At 37.8% G+C, this 27,724-nt stretch overlaps 1 protein-coding gene across 1 annotated transcript; it reads right to left on the reverse strand.

Moving 5' to 3' along the window:
- Window positions 1-13,916: 13,916 nt before the first annotated feature.
- Window positions 13,917-14,855, reverse strand: LOC116893706 (olfactory receptor 5B3-like). The gene has a single exon (XM_032895423.1). The coding sequence runs from the start codon at window positions 14,853-14,855 to the stop codon at window positions 13,917-13,919; it is 939 nt and encodes a 312-aa protein (XP_032751314.1).
- Window positions 14,856-27,724: the final 12,869 nt, after the last annotated feature.

Consider the following 27,724-nt stretch of genomic DNA (forward strand, 5'->3'; position numbering starts at 1 on the left):
CTAATTAACCCAGAAATGTTCTTGTCTAATATAAGAACAGGAGCACCTACCAACCTGAGAGCAGTGATAAGACCAAATCTTTGACTCTAAATGACCGAACTGGAGGCTTCAAGACACACAAACCCAGGAATAGCTCTCTGTTCCCAGATATAGTTGAAAGAAAATTGGTCTACAGAAGTGCTGACACAAAGAATTACGGGAGGATCAAGCCACTATCAGAGAAAGCAAGATCAGCTAACAACAGAGACAACAAGATGGTGAGAGGAAAGGACAGGAACCTAAGCAACAAAAACCAAGACTACTTAGCATCATCAGAGCCCTGTTCTCCCACAAAAGCAAATACTGGATATTCAAACACAACCTATAAGAAAGATTTGGATTTGAAATCAAAATTCATGATGATGATATAGGACTTTAAGAAAGACACAAATAATTTCTTTAAAGAAGTACAGCACAACACAGATAAAAAAAAGTAGAAACCCTTAAACGGGAAACACAAAAATGCCTTAAACAATTACAGGAAAACACAAACAGATGAAGGAAATAAACAAAACCATCCAGGATTTAAAAATGGAAATGTGGACAATTAAGAAATCACAAAGGGAGACAACCCAGGAGACAGAAAACCTAGGGAATAGATCAGGAGTCATAGACACAAGCATCACCAACAGCATACAAGAGATAGAAGGCAGAATCTCAGGCACAGAAGATACCATAAAAACATTGTCACAACCATCAAAGATAATGTAAAATGCAAAAGGCTATTAACTCAATACATCCAAGAAATCCAGGACACAATGAGAAGATCAAACCTAAGGATAGGCATAGAAGAGAGCACAGACTCCCAACTTAAAAGCCCAGAAAATGTATTCAACAAAATTATAAAAGAAAACTTCCCTAACTTCAGAAAAAGATGCCCATAAACATACAAGAAGCCTACAGAACTCCAAATAGATTGGACTAGAAAAAGAAATTCCTCCCAACACATAATAGTCAAAACAACAAATGCACAAAACAAAAAAAGAACATTAAAATCAGTAAGGCAAAAAGATCAAGTAACCTATAAAGACAGACCTATCAGAATTACACCAGACTTCTTCACCAGAAACTATGAAAGCCAGAAGATCCTAGTTAGATATCATACAGACCCTAAAAGAACACAATTGCAAGTCCAGCCTACTGTATCCAGAAAAGCTCTTAATTAAGATAGATGGACAAAACAAGATATTCCATGAAAAAACCAAATTTACACAATATTATTCTACAAAACCAGCCCTACAAAAGATAATAGATGGAAAACACCAACACAAGGAGGGAAACTACAATCAACAAAAAGCAAGAAAGTAATCTTGCTGCAATTAAACCAAAAGAAGAGAGACACATGTTTATAATACCACCTCTGACAACAAAAATCACAGGAAACAACAATCACTATTACTTAATATCTCTCAATATCAATGCACTCAGTTGCCCAATAAAATGACATAGACTAACAGAATGGATATGCAAAGTGGTCCCAGCATGTTGCTGCATACAGGAAACACATCTCAGAAAAAGAGAGACAGTACATCAGAGTAAAAGCCTGGAAAACAACTTTATAAGCAAATGTTACAAACAAGCTGGAGTAGCCATTCTAATATCTAATAAAATTAACTTTCAACCAAAATTTATGAAAAAAGATAAGGAAGGATACTTCATATTCATCAAAGGAAAACATCCACCAATATGAACTCCTGATGCAAAAATACTCAATATAATTTTTGCAAACTGAATCTAAGAACACATCAAAATGATCATCGATCATGATCAAGTAGCCTTCATCCCAGAGACGCAAGGATGGATCAATAAACGAAAATACATCAATGTAATCCATTATATAAACATAATCAAAGAGAAAAAAACACATGGTCATTTCATTCCATTCTGAGAAAGCATTTGACAAGTTTCAACACCCCTTTGAAATAAAAGTCTTAGAACGATCAGGAATTCAAGGCCCATACATAAGAATAGTAAAAGTGATATGCAGGAAAACCAGTAGCTGACATTAAACTAAATGGAGAGAAACCTGAAGCAATCCCACTAAAATCAAGAACTAGGCAAGGCTGCCCACTCTCTCCTACTTATTCAATATAGTGTAGGGAGCGGCACATATAGATAAATGATGGCGCTGACATCTGGTGGTCGTTTGTGGTTATTACCCACAAAGCACATGTCCTTGGCATTCCTCTGGCATCTACAAGGCCAGGGTGATATTCATGCTAATAAGGTATTTCATGCTCCACCAATCCCTAGAGGACAAGTTTATAGCCACAGCCTGTCTTGTATATAAGGCGGGTGCCTTTGTTCCTCGGGGTCCCCGTATCAACAATGAGGTGTTCCTGCAATAAGGGCTGTTGAGAAGAATCCAAAGGTGTTGCGTCTTCCTTGCTGGACAAGGTGGGCGTTGCAACTTGTGGACATGTACAGGGACCCGAGGACATCCCTCATAGATTCAGAACTCTTCAATTTCAGGACGGCGACATCGGTAAGTTCCCGGAAGGTGCAATAAAGCTCCTGGATAAGGGACTATAAAGCTCCAAGGTAAAGAGACTATAAAATTCCCTAATAGGGACAATAAGGTTCTCTGGAGTAAGCAGAGACGATGAAATCCTTGGTTTAGAGGCAAAAGGGTTTGTGGAACACAGCAATGTTGTTTTCCCCAATTGATCCTCTGTGGGTTGGACTAGCACTTTTGCCTTTTACCCTTTTTGTGTTGTGGTGTTGTTACTGTTTGAATTGGCACCATCCAGGACACGAATGCATTTGTTGGGAAGAGCCCACTAATGATGAGCTACAAGACTGTGTGTAAATAAACACTCCAGCCTGCCTGGCTCTCATAAATCGATTGTAAATAAGCTCGTAAAGCATGGGAAACTCACACTCCACCCCGCTCCTGTCAGCTCTTCAGGAGCTTCTTGGTCAGCATAAGCTTAAAATCGAAAGGAAAATCCTGTTGAGTTTTCGTGATGATCATTGTGCTCCATGGTTTATAGTGTCAGGATCTCTTACTTTGAGAGCATGGGACAATTTAGGAAAAGATCTGGATAGGGAAACAACAGAGGGCAAACTTAAACCAGGGACAAAGCTGCTCTGGCGAATGGTCCGTGCCTGCTTAGAAGATAAACGATGTGAAGAAGCCATTAGGACAGGTCAGAAAACCATTATAGAGCAACAAGAAAGTATGTCAGAGAGAAAGTTTTGAAGGAAGGAAAGAAAAGAAAGGGAGGAAAGGGAGTAAAAGAAAAGACAGAAAAAAACCAAGAGGATAGAGAAAGAGAGGAGTGATAGTCCGGACCTAGAAACAAAGAAAATATATCCCTCATTAAAGGCATTGACCTTGGGAATGTCTAGTGACTCAGAGCTTAGTGAGAATGAATTGGCAGAACTTGAGGAAGAAACCGCTCGTAAATAAAAGTTCCCCAGATAAGGCCTCCAGCTATGGAACAAGTGTAGTGAGTAGGAAATTTAATTTTATGAACCCCGCTCTACTGGCGTTGTGTTGGATGATAGCCAACCTTATATTTTGAAACATAGTGTTTTATCTGTGCTTGTGCTCGCAGCCCACACAGTAGGGGGGAGCGAAACTAGCTGTGGAGCTGCTGTAGTGAGCATGGAGACTTCTCAGTCTCACCCAATTTTTCTGGCTCTTCAAGAGCTGTTTGAAAGAAAAAGGCTTAGGATGAAAAGAAGCACTCTAGAGAGATTTCTTAGTGAATGCGATGCCATTGCACCTTGGTTCGCTGTCTCTGGGAATCTCACGGTGGACAGCTGAGATAAGCTGGGGAAGGATTTAGATTTTGCTTGGGAGCAAGGAATCTTAAAGTCAGAGTTTCAGCCGGTATGTCACTTAGTTTGTAGCTGCCTAGAAGATCAGAAATGCTGTCAACAGGCTATAAAAAAAGGGACAGGCTGTGTTAGAAATGCTACAGGAAAAATGATCTGAAAAGGCTGAGAGTGAGGTGGGGGAAGACTCTAAGGAAAACAAGAACAAAAAAGGAATTTATCCATCCCTCAAAGAACAGGGTCAGAGAAAAAAAAATCCAGTTGCTGCCTTTAGTGGCCTGACCTTCAACATTTGCTCACAGAAGGAGAGCACTCATTAAGAGAAGTTCTTTAAGGGAGCCTATCTTATCTGCTGGCCTTATTCCAAGAGAGGAGATGATCTCTGACATTAAGTTACCTTTTCCGTTGGTCATCATTAACATGGAGAGTGCCTTTGATCCTATCCTCTCAGCAGCCAGTTTCTGCCCCTATGGTAAAAATGTCCCAGGTTTGGGGACAGGGGAGCCCCTAAAGTAGTTTCAGAAAAAGTCTGCAACAGACTGTGAATAACTTTGTCTTTCTAGACAGAACAGCCTTTACTCTAAGATGATAAGAGGAGAAAGTCTTGGCACCGGCTCTTCAGCTTACTCCAATTAGAGGCTGTGGCCAAGGTCAAGATTAATGTTTTCTTTTCCATGGGCCTTTAGCCCACTGAGACAGTTTGATAAAGGGCTGCTACTGAGGTCCTGAAAGTCCCAGGTGAACTGGTTACAATTCTTTTGTCAGCCACTTGATGAAAAGATCATTTAAAAACATTAAATGACTTTCAGAAATTACTAGGAAGCATAAATTGGATTCGACCCTATATCAAAATGCCCAATGTAGATTTACAACCACTCTATGAGATCCTAAAAGGGGATTCTCAGCTTACTTCACCCCATGCTTTAACCAAGGAAGCATGATTATCCTTAAGGAAAGTAGAAGAAAGACTGGAAAAGGCAATGCTAAGAAGGTACAAGGAAAAGGAGGATCTTTTTTTGTATATACTGAGAACCTTTCATCAGCCTACAGGAGTGCTATGGCAACAAGGACCACTTCTGTGGATTTATCCTCATATTTCTCCTAATAAGACCCTTGAATATTACCCTTCTGCTTTTGCACAGCTTGCTATGTTAGGGGTTAAATCTTGCATTCAGCATTTTGGTATTGTACACAAAAAAATTATTATACCTTATACTACAGTTCAGATGGAAACATTGTGTGCCCTGATAGATGATTGGGCCATATTATGCTGTAGTTTTGATGGAGAGTTTGACAATCATTATCCTAAGGATCCTTTGTTACAATTTTTTACTGAACATCCAGTGATTTTTCCTAAGGTCACTGCCTCAGAGCCTTTGTCTGGAGCGTTAGATATTTATACAGATGGCTCCAAAACAGGTGTAGGTGCCTATATGGTTGATTCTCAAGAACCAGTATTAATTCAATACAGTCCAGGCACCCCCAAATTACAGAATGTAAAATTGTATTGGAAGTTTTTAAAAGATTTCATGATTCTTTTAATTTAATTTCTGATTCTGCTTATGTAGTTAACGCTGTGTGCTCACTTGAAATTGCAGGGCCAATTAGGTCGACTAGTACTGTTTGTCAAATTCTTTTAGAATTACAAAATATTGATTTGGGCCAGAAAAAACAAATTTTTCATACAACATATTCGAGCTCATACTAATTTCCTGGTCCCATGGCCAGCAATAACGCCTGGTGGATGTTAGTACTGTAGAGAGTTTATTTTCATGCAGTTCGGTTGATCTTCTAGAGAATTTCATCAAAAGTTTCATGTTCCTGCTTTCACTCGTCAGCAAAAATTTAAAATTTCTAGAGCTGCAGCTCGTGATGTGGTATTACATTGACAGAATTGTGTTCAATTTCACCACTCTCCTCAGGTGGGAATTAACCCTCGTGGTCTGATTCCACTAAAAATTTGGCAGATGGATGTCACACACATATGTCAATTTGGAAATTTAAAATATACTCATGTTTCTGTTGATACCTGCTCCGATATTATACATGCACTCTGATGACTGGTGTAAAAGCTCATAATGCCATTAGTCATTGCTTAGAGGCATGGGCAGCTTGGGGAAAGCCTGATAGTCTCAAGACAGAAAACGGGCCTGCCTACACAGCAAAGTCCTTTCAGGCATTTTGCCCGACAGTGCAGGTCAAGCATACTACTGGATTACCGTACAATCCCCAGGGTCAAGGAATTGTGGAAAGAGCACATCGTACCTTGAAAGAGCTTATACAAAAACTAAAAGGGGGAATTGCCTTTGACAGAACACCAAGAGAACAGTTGTCATTAGTGCTTTTTACTTTGAACCCTGATGGCTAATTTAGAAGTAAAGTGGAAGGATGTCTTAACTGATGAATGGTGTGGCCCCAATCCCGTGATTTCGAGATCTAGGGGAGTTGTTTGTGTTTTTCTACAGAATCAAGACAATCCAATCTGGGTGCCTGAATGTTTGACTGGAAAACTGCCTCCTGCTATTCCTGAAGATGAGACTACGAACCCTACTATTACTACTGGGAATGGTAATCCAGGTTGATTCACTCATGCTGTGGGCTATTGCCAGATCCTGGCCAGTACTTATGCCGGTTCATAGCAATTCTAATGTTTTGCCAACCTTTTTCTCCACCTCCTGTTTGCATGATGTTCCCTGTATAGTGCCTAATGGAGAATTGCCCCAACGGTATACTGCCACTAATCTTTCTTTGTTGCATACATTATGTTTCACCCTTAAAAATTCCTCCCAGCCTTGTATATGGCTGCAAAGGACCACATTGGCTAATTGGTTAGATACTATGAGCAATAGTGATATGGACACTGGGACCATCCTGGCTGCTTTGAGTCAAGTTACCCAAGGAGCCTCTTCAGTCAGCGGAGACACATCAATCAATAATTCTGCTAAGTTGAACATTACAACTTTGATTATGATACATAATTGTAGTTTTCCATCACGCCTGGGGCAAGGCAATCACACACTGGATAACTCTACCTGTCATAGAGTCCTACCTACTTGACCCCCATATCAAGCGTTTCCACCTAATTTTACCCCATGTCAGAGTCCATTCCATAGAGCAAAACAATTCCTACCGGGATTTGAATTTCCCCCTCCTCTTGGCAATGGACAGTATGATTGGGGGGAAAATAAGACTGGCAAGCATAATTTTTGGCCTCGGTATCAATGGGTATTATCAAGTGAGCAGGGAGCATGCACATCTCTAATTCCTTTTGCTCGATTATTAGGTGAAGACTTTATATTGTATAATATTTCAGCCACTAGAACAAATAACAAAACCAGTTTAGTAAATGTAAAGATTAATGGCCTTTTAGCAAAATGATACTGCCGTTGAGCTTCAGTGTAAGTTAGACCACCTTTTCTTCTTTCTGATAAGCACTAATGTTAGCGATAATGTTTTTAAATTTAATAACTCTGATGTAGTCTGTTATTTAGCTGAATGCTGGAATGGCACTAATGATACTGCGAGTGATGGTCAAGATTCCTTCTTTTGTGCCTATCCCTGTGGAAGCAAATCCAGATAATTTTCCCATACTTCATTTACTAAGAACCAACAGGGATTTTGGTATTACAGCAGCTATTATTTCAGCCATTGTACTATCAGCCGCTGCAGCAACAACAGCCGAGATTGCTATGACTAATCAAGTACAGACGGCTGAGACTATCAATCAGATTGTGGAAAGAACCGCAGTGGCATTAGAGATACAAGAAGAATTTAATGCCCACTTGGTATCTGGCTTTCTATTAACTAATCAACGAATGGATTTAATTCAAGAACAAATTGAGGCATTATATCATGTGACATAGCTGTCCTGTGTTTCCTCCCTTAGAGGTTTATGCATTACTCCTTTGCAAGTTAACTTTTCTCAGTATTCTCAACAGAGCAAATAAATCGCGAATTATTTGAAAGAAAACTGGTCCATGAAAGCGGAGCAATTATAGAGACAATTGCTGATACAGATTGCTGTCCTTAACAACAGTAGATTTGAACCCATCACATCTAGAGATTTCACCTCATGGATTACCAATGCTTTCTCCTTTTTTAAAGAATGGGCTGGCATGTTTGCCTGGGGGGCCATTGTCCTCTTGGGATGCGGAGTCTGTCTATGGCTCTTTTGCCGTTTACAACGAGAGCATGCCAGACACAAAGCGATTGTTTACCAGGCTATGGTCGCCATTGAAAGTGGTGCTTCTCCCAACATATGGCTGGCCTCTTTGAAAAATTAAGAGTTCGCCCTAGATCGTATTTTTTCACTGTCATATGAAGTCATTGTATCCAGAGACGGGCAACTTTCCTAGGGCTCGGACCAACATAAGGCAGGGTCCCGGTGGCGATAGGGTGACCCAGTGATGGGAAAGGTCGAGCTGCAGAGAGGAACGACCTAAGATAGGAACAATGACAATATTGACGTGACACCCTGATCTAGACCAGTCATAGACAGAGGTGACTACACCCGTTTGAACATATGGGCTGGTCAAATGCTCCTCTGCCCAGTTTCTCCCCCAATAAAACACATGTCTAGCCCAGAACGGTGTGTTACAGCATAAGTTCATTTATTTCCATTGGGGTGCAGTCCTAACTGCAAGAGTGGCTCACCATAGCCGAGCTGGGCACTCTGTGAGACATGTCTGATCTCTCTTAGACCACTACCTCCACCTAATGGCTCTTCTTTTTTTTTTTTATAAAACAAAAAATGGGGAGTTGTAGGGAGTGGCACATATAGATAAAAAGATGGCGCTGACATCTGGTGGTCGTTTGTGGTTATTACAAACAAAGCGCATGTCCTTGGCATTCCTCCGGCATCTACAAGGCCAGGGTGATATTCATGCTAATAAGGTATTTCAGGCTCCACGAATCCCTAGAGGACAATTTTATAGCCACAGCCTGTCTTGTATATAAGGCGGGTGCCTTTGTTCCTCTGGGTCCCCCTATCAACAATGAGGTGTTCCTGCAATAAAGGCTGTTGAGAAGAATCCAACGGTGTTGCGTCTTCCTTGCTGGACGAGGTGGGCGTTACAATATAGTACTCAAAGTGCTAGCCAGAGCAATTAGTATCAGAAAACCTAGCCAGATCAATCAATCAAAAAATGATGTCAAAGGCATACAAATTTGAAAGAAAGCAGTCAAAATATCACTTTTTGCAGATAGTAGGATAGTACACTTAAGTGATCCAAAAAGTTCCACCAGAAAACTCCTAAACCTGATAATCAATTCAAACAAATCAATGTAGCCTTTCTCTACTCAAAGGATAAAGAGGCTGAGAAAGACATTATGGAAATGATACCTTTCACAATAGCATCAAATAACATAGAATACCTCAGCGTGCCACTAATCAAGCAAGGGAAAGATCTGTATTACAAGAACTTTGAGTCTCTGAAGAAAGAAACTAAAGATCTCAGAACATGAAAAGACCTCCCATGATCATGGATTGGCCAGATTAATATAGTAAAAATGGACATTTTGCAAAAAGCAATCTACAAATTCAATGAAATTCCCATCAAAATTCCAACTCAATTCTTCATAGAGTTACAAAGAGCAATTTGCAAATTCATTTGGAATAATGTAAAACCCAGGTATAGCAAAATCTATCCTCAACAATAAAGAACTTCTGGGAAAATCGCCATCCCTGCCATCAAGCAGTATTATAGAGCAATAGTGGGAAAGAGATCTGTATGATATTTGTGCAGGTACTGGCAGGTAGACCAGTTAATAGAATTGAAGACCCAAAAATGAACCCACACAACTTTTGCCACTTGACCTTTGACAAAGGAGCTAAAACCATCTAGTTGACAAAAGACAGCATTTTTAACAAATGGTGTCAGTTCAACTGGAGGTCACCCTGTAAAAGAATGCAAATCAGCCCATTCTCAACACCCTGTCCACATGGATCACAGACCTCCACATAAAACCAGATACACTTAAACTAATAGATGAAAAAGTTGGGGAAAACCTCAAACACATGGGCACTGGGGTAAATTCCTCAACAAAATACCAATTTTCTTAGGCTCTAACATCAAGAATTGACTAATGGAACCTCATAAAGATGCAAAGCTTCTGTAAGAAAAAGGACACTGTTATTAGGACAAAATTGGCAGCCAACCTATTGGGAAAAGGTCTTTGCCAATGCTACATTCAATAGAGGGCTAATATTTAAAATATACAAAGAACTCAAGAAATTAGATTCCAGACTGTGTGGTTTGCCCTGGAGTTATCTGTATTTTTATGCTATTTCAGTTGCCCCAAGGACAGGCTGCCTAGTCATGTACTCAGGACTCAGGCGAGTTCATCAGGACCTGTTCCTGTTGAATTTGTAAAATACAGGTGAGGGCATGTACAGGATAGAATAAGGCCTGTCATTGAAGGATGGACGGGAGAAAAATTTGAGGGAAGGGGAGGAGACTGGAACAGGAAAATGGAAGAGACAGGAGGGACAGAGAGAAGTCGCGATGGAGACAACTTGGAAGCTGACATGAAAATTACATGCTGTAACTTTATAGGTTGGTATAAATGTTCTTAAGGGATGGATGTGTACAGGAATTTGTATGTTTAGGTAGGCAACGTTTTTATCAACTGAAACAAAGGTTATTGTGTTGTGTGTTCTTTCATGTGCATATTTAAGTATAAGGGAGTGTGGGGCGTCTAGTCTAGGCAGCCACGGAGTTGGGATGTGTGTTTCTGAAATGGAAATCTGCCTTGGGACATGGATTGGTAGAGAGATTGTTGCCAGGCTCAGAGAGAGGCCTTCAGCAATGAGATATGAGATGGAGCAATGCAGGTGAAAGGTTTGCTGACTGAGTTTAAGATATCTAGCAGATATCTTGTGGCAATGTGGTGCCTGACATAAAACAGGTAGAAAGAATGATTTATTTTTTATAAGTTTACAACAACACCAGAAAGCCAAATAACCCTATTAAAATGGGGTACAAAGCTAAACAAAGAATTCTCAGCTGAGGAATATCAAAGAATTGAGAAGTACCTAATGAAATTTTCAACATCCTTAGTCATTACGGAAATGCAAATCAAAACAACACTGAGATTCCACTTCATACCAGTAAGAATTGCTAAGATCAAGAACTCACGTGATGAGATATACTGGTAAGGATGTGGAGAAAGAGGAACACTTCTCCATTTTTGGCGGGATTGCAAATTGGTTCAACTATTCTGGAAATAATTCTGGAGGTTCCTCAACATATTGGACATTTCACTATCTGAGGACCCAACTATACCTCTTCTGAGCATATACCCAAAAGAAGCTCCAACATACAACAAAGGCACATACTCTACTACGTTCATAGCAGCCTTATTTATAATAGCCAGAAGCTGGAAAGAACCCAGATGCCCTTCAACAGAGGAATGGATACAGAAGTTCTATTCAGTTATTAAAATATGACTTCATAAAATTCATAGGGAAATGGATGGAACTAGAAAATATTATCCTGAGTGAGGTAACCCAATTACAAAAAAAAGCCCTCATGGTATGCATTTACTGGTAAGTAGATATTATCAAAAAAAAACACAAATTACCCATGATATAATCCACTGACCACATGAAACTCAAGAAGAAGGATGACCAAAATGTGAATGCTTCAGTCCTTCTTTAAAGAGGGAACAAAAATATTCATAGGAGGTGATATGGAGACAATTTTGGAGCAAAGTGTGAAAGAATAAAAATTCAGAGCCTGCCCCACCTGGATAAACAATATATATATATATATATATATATATATATATATATATATATATATATATATATCCACCAAAACTAGATAATACTGATTAAACCAAGAAGAGCGTGCTGAGAGGAACCTGATATAGCTGTCTCCTGATGCGGCTCACCAAAGGTGAATGCTAACAGTAAACCATTGACCTGAGAATGGGGTCACCAATGGATGAATTAGAGAAAGGATTGAAAGAGCTGAAGGTGTTTTCATCCCCATACAAACAACAATACCAACTAAACAGAGCTCCCAGGGACTAAACCACTACCCAAAAAGTACACATGAATCGACCCATGGCTCCAACTGCATATGTAGCATAGGATGGCCTTGTTGGGCATCAATGGCAAGAGAAGCCCTTGGTCCTGCCAAGGCTGGAACCCTAGTGCAGGTAAATACTAGGATGGCTAGAAAAGCGAGTGGTTATAGAGGACGAACACCCTTATAGAAGAAGGGATGGGGGGATAGCATAGGGGGCTTATGGCTGCAAAAGTGGGAATGTGAATAACATTTGAAATGTAAATAAAAAATATCCAATAAAAAAAGAAAAAATATGTTAATAGAAACTGAGTAAAGTCTTCCTAGTTGGCACACACACACACACACACACTTTGAAGAAAATTATGAAGAAACAAATGATAATAAAATTTGTAATGCTTATCTAATATTTATTATACAATTTTTTATGTTTCTACCTAACTCAATCATTATTTCATTGGGTAACAGAAAACTTTGTGTATTATATACACTGCACTCTGAGAATAAATTCCTAGAGGAAGTAAAATGTTTAATCTGAAATCTTTAATTATTCTATATCAAGGTTAAATCTGCAAACAAAGCTAATATAATTTAATAATTGTTTTAGTATAAATAAAAAATGTTGACAAAATATATCATTAAGTTACAGAAGTAGAAGAAAAGAGAATATAAGGGATTATTTGTGAATATCGAGAAGCTATTATTTGTTAGGCAATATATCATATTCTGGGATCATTCCATCACTGCAGTATATTTCTGTGAGCTAGGCTCTACTTTTCCAAGTATGTACTTCGACCAGTTAACCACCATTACATATCACCAAGCATGTTAGTTACCTTTCTGTTGCTGTGATAAATGTGCTTACAAAAACACATTAAGGGAGAGCATGTTTATTTGGCTCACAGATTTAGGTTGCACAATCATGGAGAGAAAGTCATGATAGTAGAAGATGAAGACACTTAGTGACATTCCATTCTCCATTGGTTGGTAAAGCCATTTGCTTCCAAAACTAATAATCTGGGTTAAATTACCAAGGTTCAGATAGTAGAAGAAGAGAGCCAATTCCCAGAGGAAGAAGAAAAAGATGAATGCTGTTGCTAGACTAAATTAATCAATTTTACTGTATCTAGAAATCTAGTCCAGAAAATGACTAGAAAATGATTGCCTCCTTTAAGAGGGTGTCTTCCAACCTCACTTAATATAACAAAGATAATACTTTACAGGGATGGACAGAAACTAACCTAACAAAGAGAATCCATGATACCCATTCCAACATCTAGGCCTTTTGTGACTCCAGATATTGTTCAATTGATATTATTAACTAGCAAAGGAATGAAATTCAAATTAAACTTGATTCCAGAACTAAAAGTTGTTTCATTTTTCTTTGTCCAATTATTTGAATTCTGAATTATGGCTGTGTGAGGATTCAAATAAAAATATAATATGAATTGATTTTGAAAACCTGTGTGAGGATTCACGTGAAAATATAGGTGTAAATGATGTAAAAAACCTAAAATATTGTTATACTTAAATTCTAATAAACCACTTCTTCCTACAATATCTAAATGTAATTATAGCACTGTTCTATGATTTGTGCAGGGAATTCTTACTATAAAGATAATCATTTTTGCTGATTCTCTGTTTACAAAAGGAAATGATACAATTCTTCACTGTCCAATCAAAGAAAGAGTCAGATAATGTCACCACAAAAGTTTCAAAATGTGTTAGCATAGCAAATGTGTATAAAAATTGTTCTGTAGCAGTCAACTAACATCAAAAATATAGATATATTTCAATCATTAATTTATAAATATTATCAACATTTTAATAATAGTAGGGTTATATGTAAAGAGAACTAATTAAAACAGTACATAAATACCTATCATAGATTTATTGTCCAGAAGGAAAGAGGAAATAAAAGGAGCACATAAGTGTGCTCCTTGATTCACTATTTTTCTTTTTTCTATACTGCAATAATATAAACTTGGACAAATATGAATATCTACTTTAATTATATGTGGAAGAAAATAGTATTATTGATTTTGTAACATTATAAGTAAATTATCACAGGTTATTTTGCAACATGCAAAATTTTGTGAATGCATTCTTGACTTCTTTGTTCCGCATGCTGTAGACCAGAGGGTTGAGCATCGGAATGATCATGGTGTAGAACACAGAGGCAATTTTGTCAGTATCCATGGAATGACTGGAGCTGGGCTGTAGGTACATGAATATGATAGTTCCATAGAAAATTGAAACTGCAATGAAGTGTGAGGCACAAGTGGATACAGCCTTTCGATATCCTGCACTTGATTTCATTTTAAAGATTGTAATAAAAATGAATATGTAGGATATCCAGATAACTAAGAGAGCAAAAAAGATATTGAAGCTCACTACATAAACCAGAACCAGCTCACTGACATGTCTATCAGAGCAAGAGAGAACCATTACTGCCGGAATATCACAAAAGAAATGATGGACTACATGAAACCTACAGAAGGAAAGACTGAAAGTGTCCCCAATGTGAATAGAGGCATTCAGGAAACCACAGGCATAGGAACCTAAAGAAAGACAGGCACACACACTTCTAGTCATGGTGGTAGCATAGTGCAAGGGATTACACACTGCTGCATAGCGATCATAGGCCATTGAGGCCAGCAGGTAATTTTCCACAGTAGCAAAGGCTACAAAAAAGAACATCTGGGCAGCACAGTCATTATAGGAAATGATCTTGTTTCCTATTAGGAGCCCAGTCATGACTGTGGGTGTGACCGCTGAGGAGTAACAAAAATCAACCAAGGACAGGTTACCTAGAAAAAAATACATGGGAGTATGGAGACGAAAGTCTAGGACAATCAGTAGGATCATCCCTAGATTTCCTACTAGTGTGATGGTGTATATGAGGAGAAATGTGAAGAAAAGTGCAAGCTGTAAGCCTGGCTCATCAGTGAGTCCCAGCAGGAGAAACTGTGTCACTCCTGTATTATTCTTCATCAGAGTCATATTTCAATAATTATATTGTCCATAGCCACTGGAAAATAGAAAGATGATTATAAAGAAGTTGAATTAAAATGGAAAACCAAAGCAATATGACTTGACATAGAAATAATCCATACATTGCAATTTCCTAGAATATAGACATTTCCCAAAATTAAATTTGGTGTAGTAGTTATATAGAGGGTTACATGGGCTAGAATGTAAAGACTATTAATAAATTCCCTACATAATTTTACATTTTTGTAGTTTCTATGCAGAAATTGATATCATTTAATAACTAGATAAAAAGAATGTGTGGCTGAAAATCAAACTAATTTCTGAACTCGGTATAAGTTCAATTATCCTGTTGCTTACTTTTCAAGTACTGCAATAGACAGAAACCTAATATGTCCATTTTTATATTCTCTTAATTATATTAGAATTCAGTGATTGTTTTCACATCATTTATCTAGCACAATAGGATGAGTTATTCATTTATATTTGCAAGTATGAAATTTGAGTCATTATTTTAGGTCCTTGATTTTATTTAACCTGTGTTGTTCCCCAAGTTTGAAAATTCAAACTTAATTTTAATTGATTGATAATATTGTGTTTTGCAGGAGAATGGATGGAACTAGAAAGTGTCATCCTGAGATCCTGAGTGAGGTAACTCAGACCCAAAGGACATGCACAGCATGGCAGCATATTCTCACTAATAAATGGATAGTATATGTATATATATATACATATACAGTCCACAGAACTCAGAAAGGTCAACAAGCTGAAGAGTCCAACTAAGGATGCCTCAGTTCTAATACAGAGGGAGAAAAAAAAGCAAGCATAAGGAAGGAGGATGGAAGGGACAGAAGATGGAAAGGGGTTGATGGGTCAGGGGGATAGGGGAACATGATCTGGCATTGGGTGGGGTAAAAAGACTGAAGTCCTGAGGCCCAGCAGAAAAAAATGGAAACAGGCATCCCCCGGAGGAAGGAGGTTGGGAAGACTCTCTGGAATGTACCAGAGACCTAGGAAGTGAGAGACTCTCAGGACTTAAAGGTTGGAGGGGGGTTAGATGAGTGGCCATGCAGTGGGAAGAGGAACTTACTGAATCCACCTCCAGCAGAAAGACAGGGCATCAAGTGAGGGATGAGGTTGCCATCCCACAGCCAATGTTCTGACCCATAAATCTTCCTGTCTGAAAGAAATGCAGGGATGAAAATGGAGAAAAGCCTGAGGAAAAGAAGGTCCAGCCATAGGCCCAAAGTGGGAGGCAGCTCAAGGGAAGTTCCCAAGACCTGACACCAATACTGAATCTATGGGGAATTCACAAAAATGGACCTACCATGAGTGCCCTCCAAAAGACCCACAAGCAGCTAAAAGAATCAGATACAGATATGTGCATTCAACCAATGAACAGAAGCTGCTGATCCCTCTGATTAAATTAGGGAAAAGCTGGAGGAAGCCGAGAAGGAGAGCAACCCTTAAGGGGAACCAGTAGTCTCAATCCTGAAATCTCTTAGATACTGGCTAAGCAAACAGGAAGCATACAGCAGCTGAGATGAGGTCTCCAATACATAGACAGCAGAGGACTCCCAGGTCTGGGTTCAGTCAAAGAAGATGCACCTAACCCTCAAAAGACTGGAGTTCCCAGGAAGTTTAGAAATCTGGTGGGTTGGGTGGGATGGGGACAACCTTCTGTACAGGGAAGTGTGGGGGAAGGGGCTGGGAGGAAGTGTGGGATGTGCAACTCTTTGGAGGGAGTGGGTTGACCAGGAAGGGAATAAAATCTGGTGTAAAAAGAAACAAACAAACAAACAAATATATACAAGATCGAATATATTCATGCATATGTTTTAGAAAGAACTCAGGATTACTTGAATTACAGACTTCAGTTTTATTTCTTAGCATATGTTCCACCTGTTGTCCTCAGAAACAAAGGCTTGGAAGAGGGCACCCTCTAAACTAAGTTCTGTGGCTTGGAAATAAGCACCTTTCATCCCTTTTTTTTTGGTATATTATTTTGATATTTGTTTAAGCATACACTATCAGAAACCTTTGAATTTTTCATTCTTACTCTGAATCCCTCCACCTCTTCCTTCAACCATCTGCCAAGGAGCACTGTTGATGAATGTAGCAGAACTTTTAGACATAATTTTAAAAGTATGACTTTCTTGCTCTTTTTTTCATCTCCCTTCTATAAACAGCTGCTAGGATTATAGAATGACTGTGTACTGTGTTTTTCATAAACTCTAATTTATCCCCAATGTCTTAATAAGATACTGAATAATATTAATATCTATGTGCAGTAGATGTGGTGGTCTAGAATATACAGAGCTTTGGTCCATTCCCTACTTACAATGCACTTATCCAGAGCTAACTTCCTTGACCACAGAAAGGTAAATGGTGCTATTAATCCACTCTGTGGTATCATCTTGAGAAGTCAACAAGATCCCGTTGAAGACAATAAATGTCATTTTAAAATATCCAATAAATGTTATCATTAATGTTATGTTTGGAAGGGAAAGAGGTCTGCATTCTGTGCTGATTTGACTTAGTGGAAGCTTATGAGTAGCACTTCAGGTACTCACTCTCCTCTCCTCATTTGCCTTTCCTTCTTCAATTGTATCACTGAGTGATTATGCTGTTCAACATGCCCCTGTTTTCTATGAACACAGTGATTGCTATTCCTTCAATTCCCTGTGACTCAGACTTTCTCAAATTCTCACTTGAAAACCATATTTTTTATTTAGCCATATCTTACTTCCATTAAATTATTCTTTTCTTCATACTGTCACACCACAGTATATCGAACAGATCAAAATTAAATTTGAATATTTATTGGGTAGTATTTATCTCACAGATCTCTTACCTATGCCAAAAACCCTTGACATGTTATTGCTCTCAAACACTAACAATTTACAAACTTCTAATTGTTTTGTCTTCTTCAATAGCAAAGCCATCACCAAGACTTGGTTCAATGGTTCTTGGTTTAAATAGCTGATGTGTTATAAGAGTACCTAAACTTCCTAAATAGGAACTATTACTTTCATATAATAAACTACCTTCAGTTATTATTTTAAGAAAGCATTTCCATGATTACTTTCTCCTTTAACATAGCTCACAATAGGCATTGCTGTTCCACTCCTTTTCCATGAGCTACATGCCTCACTGTTAATGTTTATTTTATATACCTATAAAGTTATCAGTCATTTTGAAAAGGAGAGCAAATCCAGTAGTGTTAATGTAATATAATCAAGCTAGCCTCACAATGCTGGTTACACACTTCTTCCTCAGAGAGTACACTAACACTTTCCTTTCCCTATACCATAGAAAACAGAGGAAATAGAGGTAATAAACATTGACATCTGAAACTCTTTCAATTCTTCCTTGTTCAAGAATGGGCCACATTTTTCCTTACCTACAAAAAAAGAGAGAGAAGATAGTACATTTCATGTATTTTGTCCCTTGTGATCTAGGAAAAATATAGTTCTTCATGACATATAAATTAAAATCTAGCATTTTACCTTCAAATGATTTTTCTTAAGCATGGATGAAGACTGATATATCTTCAGTCAAATTGTGTTCAGGAAACTGATAACAGTAGATACCATTCAATTCATGGATGAATGCTTCTGAACCATTACTTAAAGCATGTTATATTTAAAAACCTAATGCATGAAGATCCAGATATACTGGAAAGATGGAGATATCCCTTGATACTTCACTCATGGGAATAGCCATAGCTCCTCTTTTTCTGGTTAGGAAAGAAACAATTAAAACTGTGGGCAATCCTATGCCTTTGGGAATTTCAAATTGAACTCAGGGGGTTATTAAGGAGAGTGGAATAATGAGGATATGAAATTGAGAGACAAGACAAGAGGCAGTGGGAGGAGTTGGAGGGTTGATGTGAGGTTGTAGTATATGGACATGTTCAACATATATTATATCATTATACAGAATTTCAGCTATTAAATAAAATGCATAATATTGACCCAGAAACACACAAATCACAAATATACACAAAGAGCATCTGAATTTTCTTAAGACACAAGAGATTAAATCCTTTCTCGAAACTGCATTGTTTACTATTAACCAGAGACTAGATATCCCAGAGAACTAAGATAAAAGCAGATACTATTCTAAAAACTATAATAATAAAACAACTCTTAATAATATTCTGAAATATTCATAAATATACAATTTATTCAGTCATTACCATAGTGTCTTTCTACTGCAACACTTAGGAACAAATATATATCACAAAGAGAGCAACTCTGGAGCTATGAACTCTAAATCAGATGTTTCCATCAGGTTCCTTCACTCAGTTCAGGAAACCCTTTGATGGATATGCAGAAGGAGTTGTAAGGACAGAAGATGAACAAGAACACCTGAATAATGTCTTCTACAACAACTGAGAAATCAAGGCTTTCTGAATCCATAGACACTGAAGCAGTAATCACAAGGTCTACACTATGTCCTCTGTGTATACACTACAGTCTTGAGTTTTTATTCATGCCTTTATGGAAATAGTGAATATGTGCTTTTGGGGATATTTTAACTTCCTGTTAGCTTATCTTGTCCAACTTGAGATGATTATTTTTCTTTGTTGGTAGGATTGCAAGCTGGAAATAACTCTAGAGATTCCTCAGAACTTTGATATAGTTCTACCTGAAGACCCAGATATACCACTCCTGGGTATATAGTCAAGTGATGCTACAACATATAACAAGGACACATGCTCTACTATGTTCATAGCAGCCTTATTCATAATAGCCAGAAGCTGGAAAGAACCCAGATGCCCTTCGACAAAGGAATGGATATAGAAAATATGGTATTCTGCATTATGGAATACTACTCAGCTATCAAAAATAATGACTTCTTGAAATTCATAGGCAAATGGATGGAACTAGAAAATATCATTTTGAATTAGCCAACGCAATCATCAAGATACCATCCACCGACCACATGAAGCTCAAGAAGAAGGATAAACAAAGTGCAGATGCTTCAGTCCTTAGTAAAAGGAGGAATAAAAATATTCATAGGAAGAGATATGGAAACTAAGTTTAGAGCAGAGACTGAAGGAATTATCATTCAGACCCTGTGCCACCTGGGCATCCAGCTATACATATACAGCCATGAAACCTAGACAATAGTGATGTAACCAAGAAGTGCATGCTGTCAGGAGCCTGATGTAGCTGACTCCTGAGAGACTGTGCCAAAGCATGACAAATACAGAGACAAATGCTAGCAGCCAACCATTGAACTGAGAATGGGTTTCCCATTGGAGAATTCAGTGAAAGGTTTGAAAGAGTTGAAGAGGCTTGCAACACCATAAGAACAATATCAACCAACTAGAGCTCCCAGGAATTAAACCACTATGCAAAGAGTACACATGGACAGACCCATGGCTCCAGATACATATATAGTAGAGGATGGCCTTGTTCGTTAACAATGTGAGGTGAAGTACTTGGCCCTGCCAAAAGCAGACACCCCAGTTTAGGGGAATATCAGGGTGGGAAGGGGTTGAGGTTTTGGAGGGGGAACACCCTCATAGAAGAAGGAGTAGGGGGGATGGGATATGGAGCTTATGTCCTGAAAACTGGGAAAGGGAATAACATTTGAAATGTACATAAAAATATCTGATAAAATATAGTTTATATAGATAAATAGCAGATTTTAACAGAATGGATTTCTAGAAATTTTTCTTATGTTTATATTTTTACTCTTTTCTTTTCACATTGAGAATAGAAAAATGTGCAATATATACTATATATGAGAAACTTCTCATTAATAAAGTATTGTCAGAGAAAAATATACTTGTAACAAAAAAAATACTGCCGTTTTTCCACTGGATGATTTTGACTTCTTTATCAAACATCAAGTGACCATAGGTATGTGGGTTCATTTCTGGGTCTTCAATTCTATTCCATTGGTCTACCTACCTGTCTCTATACCAATACATAACATTTTTATGACTATTTCTATGTTGTAGAGCTTGAGATGAGGAATGGTAATTCCTCCAGAAGTTTGGTTTTTTTTTGTTTGTTTGTTTGTTTTGCTTTGTTTTTGTTCTTTTGTTTGTTTTTTAACTGTTGAGAGTGTTTTTCAATATCCTGGGTTCATTTGTAGGCACATAGACGATACTAGATAATGCCATGCTGAGTGAGGTAACACATACAGAAATGAAGATACATGGTTTGTACCCACTGATAAGTAGACATTAACCCAAACAATCTGAATACCCATGATACAACCTATAAACCATATGCAGTTTAATAAGAAGGATGATTGTTCCTCTCTTTTTACAACCATGCCAACATGTGCTGCCAAATTGGTTTTTGAATTTAGACATTCTGATTGATGTAAGATCGGATCACAGGTTATTTTAATTTACATTTCTTTGATCACTAAGGACATTGACATTTTCTTTAAGTGCTTCTCAGCTGTTGGAAATTCCTCTGTTGTTTATTCTGCTTAGTTCTATACCCTATTTCTGATTGAGTTTTTAGATTTATGAGTGGTTAGCTTCTTGAATTTTTATATATTTTGTATATTAATCCTCTATCAAATGTGGGGTTACTAAAGACTTTTCCCAGTCTGTAGGTTGCTGATCTGTCCTAATAGTTATGCCCTTTGCCTTACAGAAGCATTCTGGTTTCATGAGATCCCATTTATCAATTCTTGTTCTTAGAGCCTGAACCATTGGAGTTCTGTTAAGAAATTTTCCCCCTGTGTCAATGATTTTGAAGCTCTTTCTCAATTTTCTTCTACTAGATTCAGTGTATTTGCTTTTAGCTGGAGTTCCTTGATCCATTTGGACTTGAGCTTTGTACAAGGAGTTAAGAATTGGTCAATTTGCACTCTTCTGTATGCTGATCACCAGTTGAACCAGCACCATTTGTGAAAATGTTGTCTTATTTCTGCTGGATGGTTTGACTACTTTCTTAAAAATCAAGTAACCATATTTGTGTAGATTCATCTCTAGGTCTTCAATTATATTCCATTGTTAAATATGTCTATCTCTGTACCAATACCTTGTAGCTTTTTATCATTATTGCTCTGTAATACAGCTTAAGTTCAGGTACGGTGATTCACCCATATGTACTTTTATTGTTTCTAGGGGAATCAATAGCAACAGAATAATAGCCACAAAATTTTAAAATATCTTGGGATAACTCTAATCAAACATGTGAAAGATCTATATGAAAATACATTCAAGTCTCTTAAGAAAGAAGTTGAAAATCCCAATAAAAGAATATCAGGAGGAATCACCATCTCTCACTTCAAGCTGTACTATAGACAACTAGTGATAAAATCTGCAAGATATTGGTACAGAGACAGACAGGTTGATAAATGGAATAGAATTGAAGACCCAGAAATAAATATGCAGACTTACGGTTTCTTGTCCATAAGCCCCATCCTCTCCTCCTCCCCCAAACAGATATTCCCCTCATCCATCCTCCTTACTGCCCCCCCATTCCCCTGCACTGGGGGTCCAACCTTGGCAGGACCAAGGGCTTCCACTTCCACTGGTGCCCCCAACAAGCCTACTGTCAGCCACATATGCAGTTGGAGCCATGGATCAGTCCATGTATAATCTTTCAGTAGTGGTTACATCCCTGGGAGCTCGGGTTTGTTTGCATTGTTGTTCTTATAGGATAACAAGCTCCCACTTGTCGATTTTTGATCTTCGAGCATAAGCCATTGTTTTTCAGTTCAGGAAACTTTCCTCTGTGACCATATGCCTGAGGTTCTACCCCCATTTTTCTCCTATTAATTTGAGTGTAGCTGCTTATAAGTGGAGGTCCTTGATCCACTTGGATTTAAGCTTTGTAAAGAGTGATAAGAATGGATAGAATTGCATTCTTCTACATACTGACTTCCAGTTGAACCAGCACAATTTGTTGAAAATGTTATCTTTTTTCATTGGATGGTTTTAACTCCTTTGTCAAAAATCAAGTGATCTAAGTTGTGTGGGTTAATTTTTGGGACTTCAATTATTTTCAACTGATCTACCAGTCTCTGTACCAACCATGAAGTTTTTATCACTATTACTATGTAATACTTCTTGACATAAAGGATGGTGATTTCCCCAGAAGTTCTCTTATTATTGAAATTAGTTTTCACTGTCCTGGGTTTTATGTTATTCCAAATGAATGTGCAAATTGTTCTTTCTAACTCTATGAAGAATTGAGTTGGAAGTTTGGTGGGGATTGCATTGAATCAGTAGACTGCTATTGGCAAAACGAGCATTTTTACAATATTAATTCTGCTGATCCATGAGCATAGGATGTCTTAACATCTTCTGAGATCTTCTTCGTTTTCTTTTGTCAGAGACTTGAATTTTTGTCATACAGATCTTTCACTTCCTTGGTAAAAGTCACACCGAGGTATTTTATATTATTCGGGACTGTTGTGAAGGGTATCATTTCCCTAATTTCTTTTTCAACTTGTTTATCCTTTGAGTAGAAAAAAGCTATTGATTTTTTGAGTTAATTTTATACCCAGTCACTTTGCAGAAGTTGTTTATTAGGCTTAGTAATTCTCTGGTGGAACTTCTGGGTTCACTTATGTATACTATCTAATCATATGCAAATAGTGATATTTTGATTTCTTCCTTTCCAATTTGTATTATTTTGATCTCTTTTCATTGTCTGATTTCTCTGGCTAGGACTTTGAGTACTATATTGAATAAGTAGGGAGAGAGAGGGAAGCCTTGTCTAGTCCTTGATTTAAGTGGGATTGCTTCAAGTTTCACTTAATTAGTTTGATGTTAGCTACTGGTTTGCTGTATATTGCTTTTACTATGTTTAGCTATGGCCCTTGGATTCCTGGTCTTCCTAGGACTTTTATCATGAAGGGGTGTTAAATTTTGTCAAATGCTTTGTCAGCATCTAATGAAATGATCATATGGTTTTATTCTTTGTGCTTGTTTATATAGTGCATTATGTTGATGAATTTTCATATATTGAAACATCTCTGCATCCTACCTATTCAATATATTACTTGAAAGAATAGCCATAGTATACTTAAGTGATCCCAGAAATTCACCAGAGAAATAATACAGCTAATAAACAACTTCAGCATTGTGGCTGGATATAAAATTAACTGAAACAAATCAGTAGCCTTCCTCTACTAAAAGGAAAAAAGTCTGAGAATAAGGAAAATGACACCCTTCACAATAATCACAAATAGCATAAAATAACTTGGTGTAACTCTTACCAAGCAAGTAAAAGATTTGTGTGATAAGAACTTTAATTCTGAAGAAAGTAATGGAGAAGATCTCAGAAGATGAAAAGATCTCCCATGCTCATGCTCATGGAATGACAGGATTAATGCAGTAAAAATGACCATTTTGCCAAAAGCAGTCTACAGATTCAATTCAATCCACATCAACATTTCAACTCAATTCTTCATAGACTTATAATAAGCAATTTGAAAATTCATTTGGAATAAGAAAAAGACCAGGATAGCAAAAGCTATCCTCTGAAATAAAATATCTTCTGGGGGAATCACCATCCTTAACCTCAAGCAGTATTACAGAGCAATAGTGATAAAAATGTGTGGTAAAGAGACAGACAGGGAGATCAATGAAATAAAATTGAGACCCAGGAATGAACCCACACACCTATAGTCATTTGATCTTTCACAAGGAATTGAGACTATCTAGTGGAAAAAAGATAGCATTTTCAAAAAATGGTGTTGCTTCAACTGGAGGTCAGCATTTAGAAGAATGCAAATTCATCCATTCTTATTGCCTGTACAAAGCTCAAGACCAAGTGGTCATGGACCTCTACATACAACCACATATATTCAAACTAGTAGAAGAAAACATGGGGAAGATCCTCAATCACATGGGCATTGGGCAAACTATCCTGAAGAAAACATCAATGGCTTATACTCTAAGAAAAAGAATCTACAAATGGGATTCCATAAAATTGCAAAGCTTCTGTAAGCTAAAGGCTACAGTGTTTAGGATAAAACTACAACCAACAGATTGGGAAAAGAACATTACAAAGCCTACATCTGATAGAGGTCTCATATCCAATATATATGCAAAGAACACAAGAACTTAGACTCCAGAGAGCTGAATAACCCTATTAAACATGGGGCACAAAGCTAAACAAAAATTCTCAGCTGAGGCATATCAAATGGCTGAGAAGTACATAAAGAAATGCTCAATGTCTTCAGTCATCAGGGAAATGCAAATCGAAACAACACTCGGATTCCACCTCATACCAGTCAGAATTGCTAAGATCAAAAACTCTGGTAACAACAGTTGCTTGCAAGGATGTAAAAAAGAGGAACACTACTCCATTGTTTCTTGGATTGCAAGCTGGTATAACCATTCTGAAAGTCAGTCTGGAGGCTCCTCAGAAAATTGGACATACTACTACCTGAGGACTGAGCTTTACCACTCCTTGACATATACCCAAAAGATGTTTCATTATATAACAAGGACACATGCTACACACTATGTCTATAATAGGCTTATCTATAATACCCAGAAGCAGTAAATGGCCCATGTGTCCCTTACCAGAGGAGTGGATACAGAAAATATGTTACATCCACACAATGGAGTACTACTCAGCTATCAAAAACAATGACTTTCTGAAATTCATAGGCAAATAGATGGACCTAGAAAATATCATCCCGAATGAGGTATCCCAATCACAAAAAGACACATGTTATGCACTCACTGATAAGGGTATATTAGTCCAAAAGCTCAGACTACCAAAGATACAATATACAGACCATATGAAGCTCAAGAAGGACGACCAAAGTGCGGATGATTAAGTCCTTCTTAGAAGGGGGAACAAAAATATTTATAGGAGGAGATGTGGAAACAGAATTTGCAGCAGAACCTGAAGGAATGGCAATTCAGAGGCAGCCCTACCTGGGAATCCAACCCATATATATATATAATATATATATATATAATATATATATTATATATATAATATGTAAAGAAAATATCAAATAAAAAAGATAAAAGAAAAACCCATGGTATTTTTTACATAAACAGACATGTAGATGAAGAATACAATTAAAAATCTAGAAATAAATCCATATACCTTTGTTTATTTTATCTTTGACAAAGAAATGAAAGTAATACAGTGGAAAAATAGCACTTTTATCCAATTGTTCTGATCTAAGTGGAGGTCTGCATGTAGAAGAATGCCAATTCATCTAGTCTTATCTCTCTATTCAAACCTCAACTTCAAGTGGATGAAGGACCTCCACATAGAACCAGGTATACTGAATCTAATAGAAGAGAAAGTGGGAAAGAACACTGAATATACAGGTACAGGGAAAATTTTCCTGAAGAGAAGACAAATAGCTCAGGCTCTAAGATAAAAAAATGACAAATGTGACCTTATAAAACAGAGAAGAATCTTGGATGCTATTCAGAGGGTCAGGCAACTGAACAGAGGTTTGTAACGATAGGTTAATGAGGAACTGGGGGAGCCATCAGAAAGTCCAAGATGCCAGGAAAGCAAGAGGCTCTGCAGATGCAACAGTGATGAGATTTGCTGAAATGCCCAACAAAAGGGAGGAAGACCTTCTGGAGACAATATCTAGATGTTAGGCAAGTACCCCATTTGGAGAATGAGACCACCCACTCACCTGCAAATTATTTAACTCAGCTTTGCTCCTGTCTAAAAGAAATATGGGGACAACCTGCAGAAAAGGGACTGAAGGAAAGGCCATTCAGAGACTGCCCAACCTGGGGATCCATCCCATATAAAACACAAAACTGAGAAACTAGTGTGGATGTTAAAAGGTGCGTGCTGACAGGAGCCTGATAAAGCTGTCTCCTGAGAGGCAATTCTAGTGCTTGACAAATACAGATGTGGAAGCTTGTAGCCAAACATTGGACTTAGCATGGGGACCCAAGAGAGGAGTTAGGAAAAGGACTGAAGGGGCTGACCTAGTTTGTAACCCCATGGGAAGAACAACATCAACCAGAGCCCCCGGAGATCCCAAGGATTAAACCACCTACCAATGACTACATATAGAGGACCCATGGCTCCAGCTGCATATGTATCAGAGGATTGCCTTATCTGGCATTGACAGGAGGAGAGGACCTTTGTCCTGTGAAGGACCACTTCATGCCTCACTGTAGGGGAATGCCAGGACAGCGAGGTATGAGTGGGTGGGTAGAAGGGTGGGTGGGGGAGCACCCTCGCAGAATCAGGGGAAGGAGGTGGGAAAAGAGGTTTGAAGACTGGAAATTGAGAAATGAGATACCCTTTGAAATGTGAATAAATAAAATATCCAATTTTATATAAAGAAAGGCTTCTGTTAGGTAAAGGACACTGTCAATTGGGTAAAACGGCAACATGAAGTTTGGTAAAAGATCTTTATCAACCCTCTCCTGAGAATGAGCTATTATCTATAATATAAAGAACTCAAGATGTTAGACTCTAGAGAAACAAATAAGCAGATTAAAAAGTGGAGTACAAAAGCTAACTAAGAATTCTCAACTGAACAGCCTCAAATTGCAGAGAAGCACATAAAGAAATTATTAACTCTTTTAATCATAAAAGAAATGCAAATCTAAATGACCCTGATATTTCACCTCACATTAGTCAGAATGGGTAAGATAAAAAAACTCATGTAATGACAGATGCTGGAGAGGATATGGAGAAAGAGGAACACTCCTCCATTGTTGGTGGGATTTCAAGCTTGTATAACCACTTTGGAAATCTTTCTGGTGTTTTTTTCAGGAAATTTGAACTAGCTTTACCTGAAGATACATCTATACCATTTGTCGGCATACACCCAAAAGTTTCTCTAACATATAACAAGGACACATTCTCTTTTATGTTATAATATATGTTATAATCGCCAGAAGCAGAAAACAACCAAGTGGATATATAAAATGTGGTCCA

This window comes from Rattus rattus, chromosome 2, assembly GCF_011064425.1.
Source record: "Rattus rattus isolate New Zealand chromosome 2, Rrattus_CSIRO_v1, whole genome shotgun sequence".
Classification (NCBI taxonomy): Eukaryota; Metazoa; Chordata; class Mammalia; order Rodentia; family Muridae; genus Rattus; species Rattus rattus.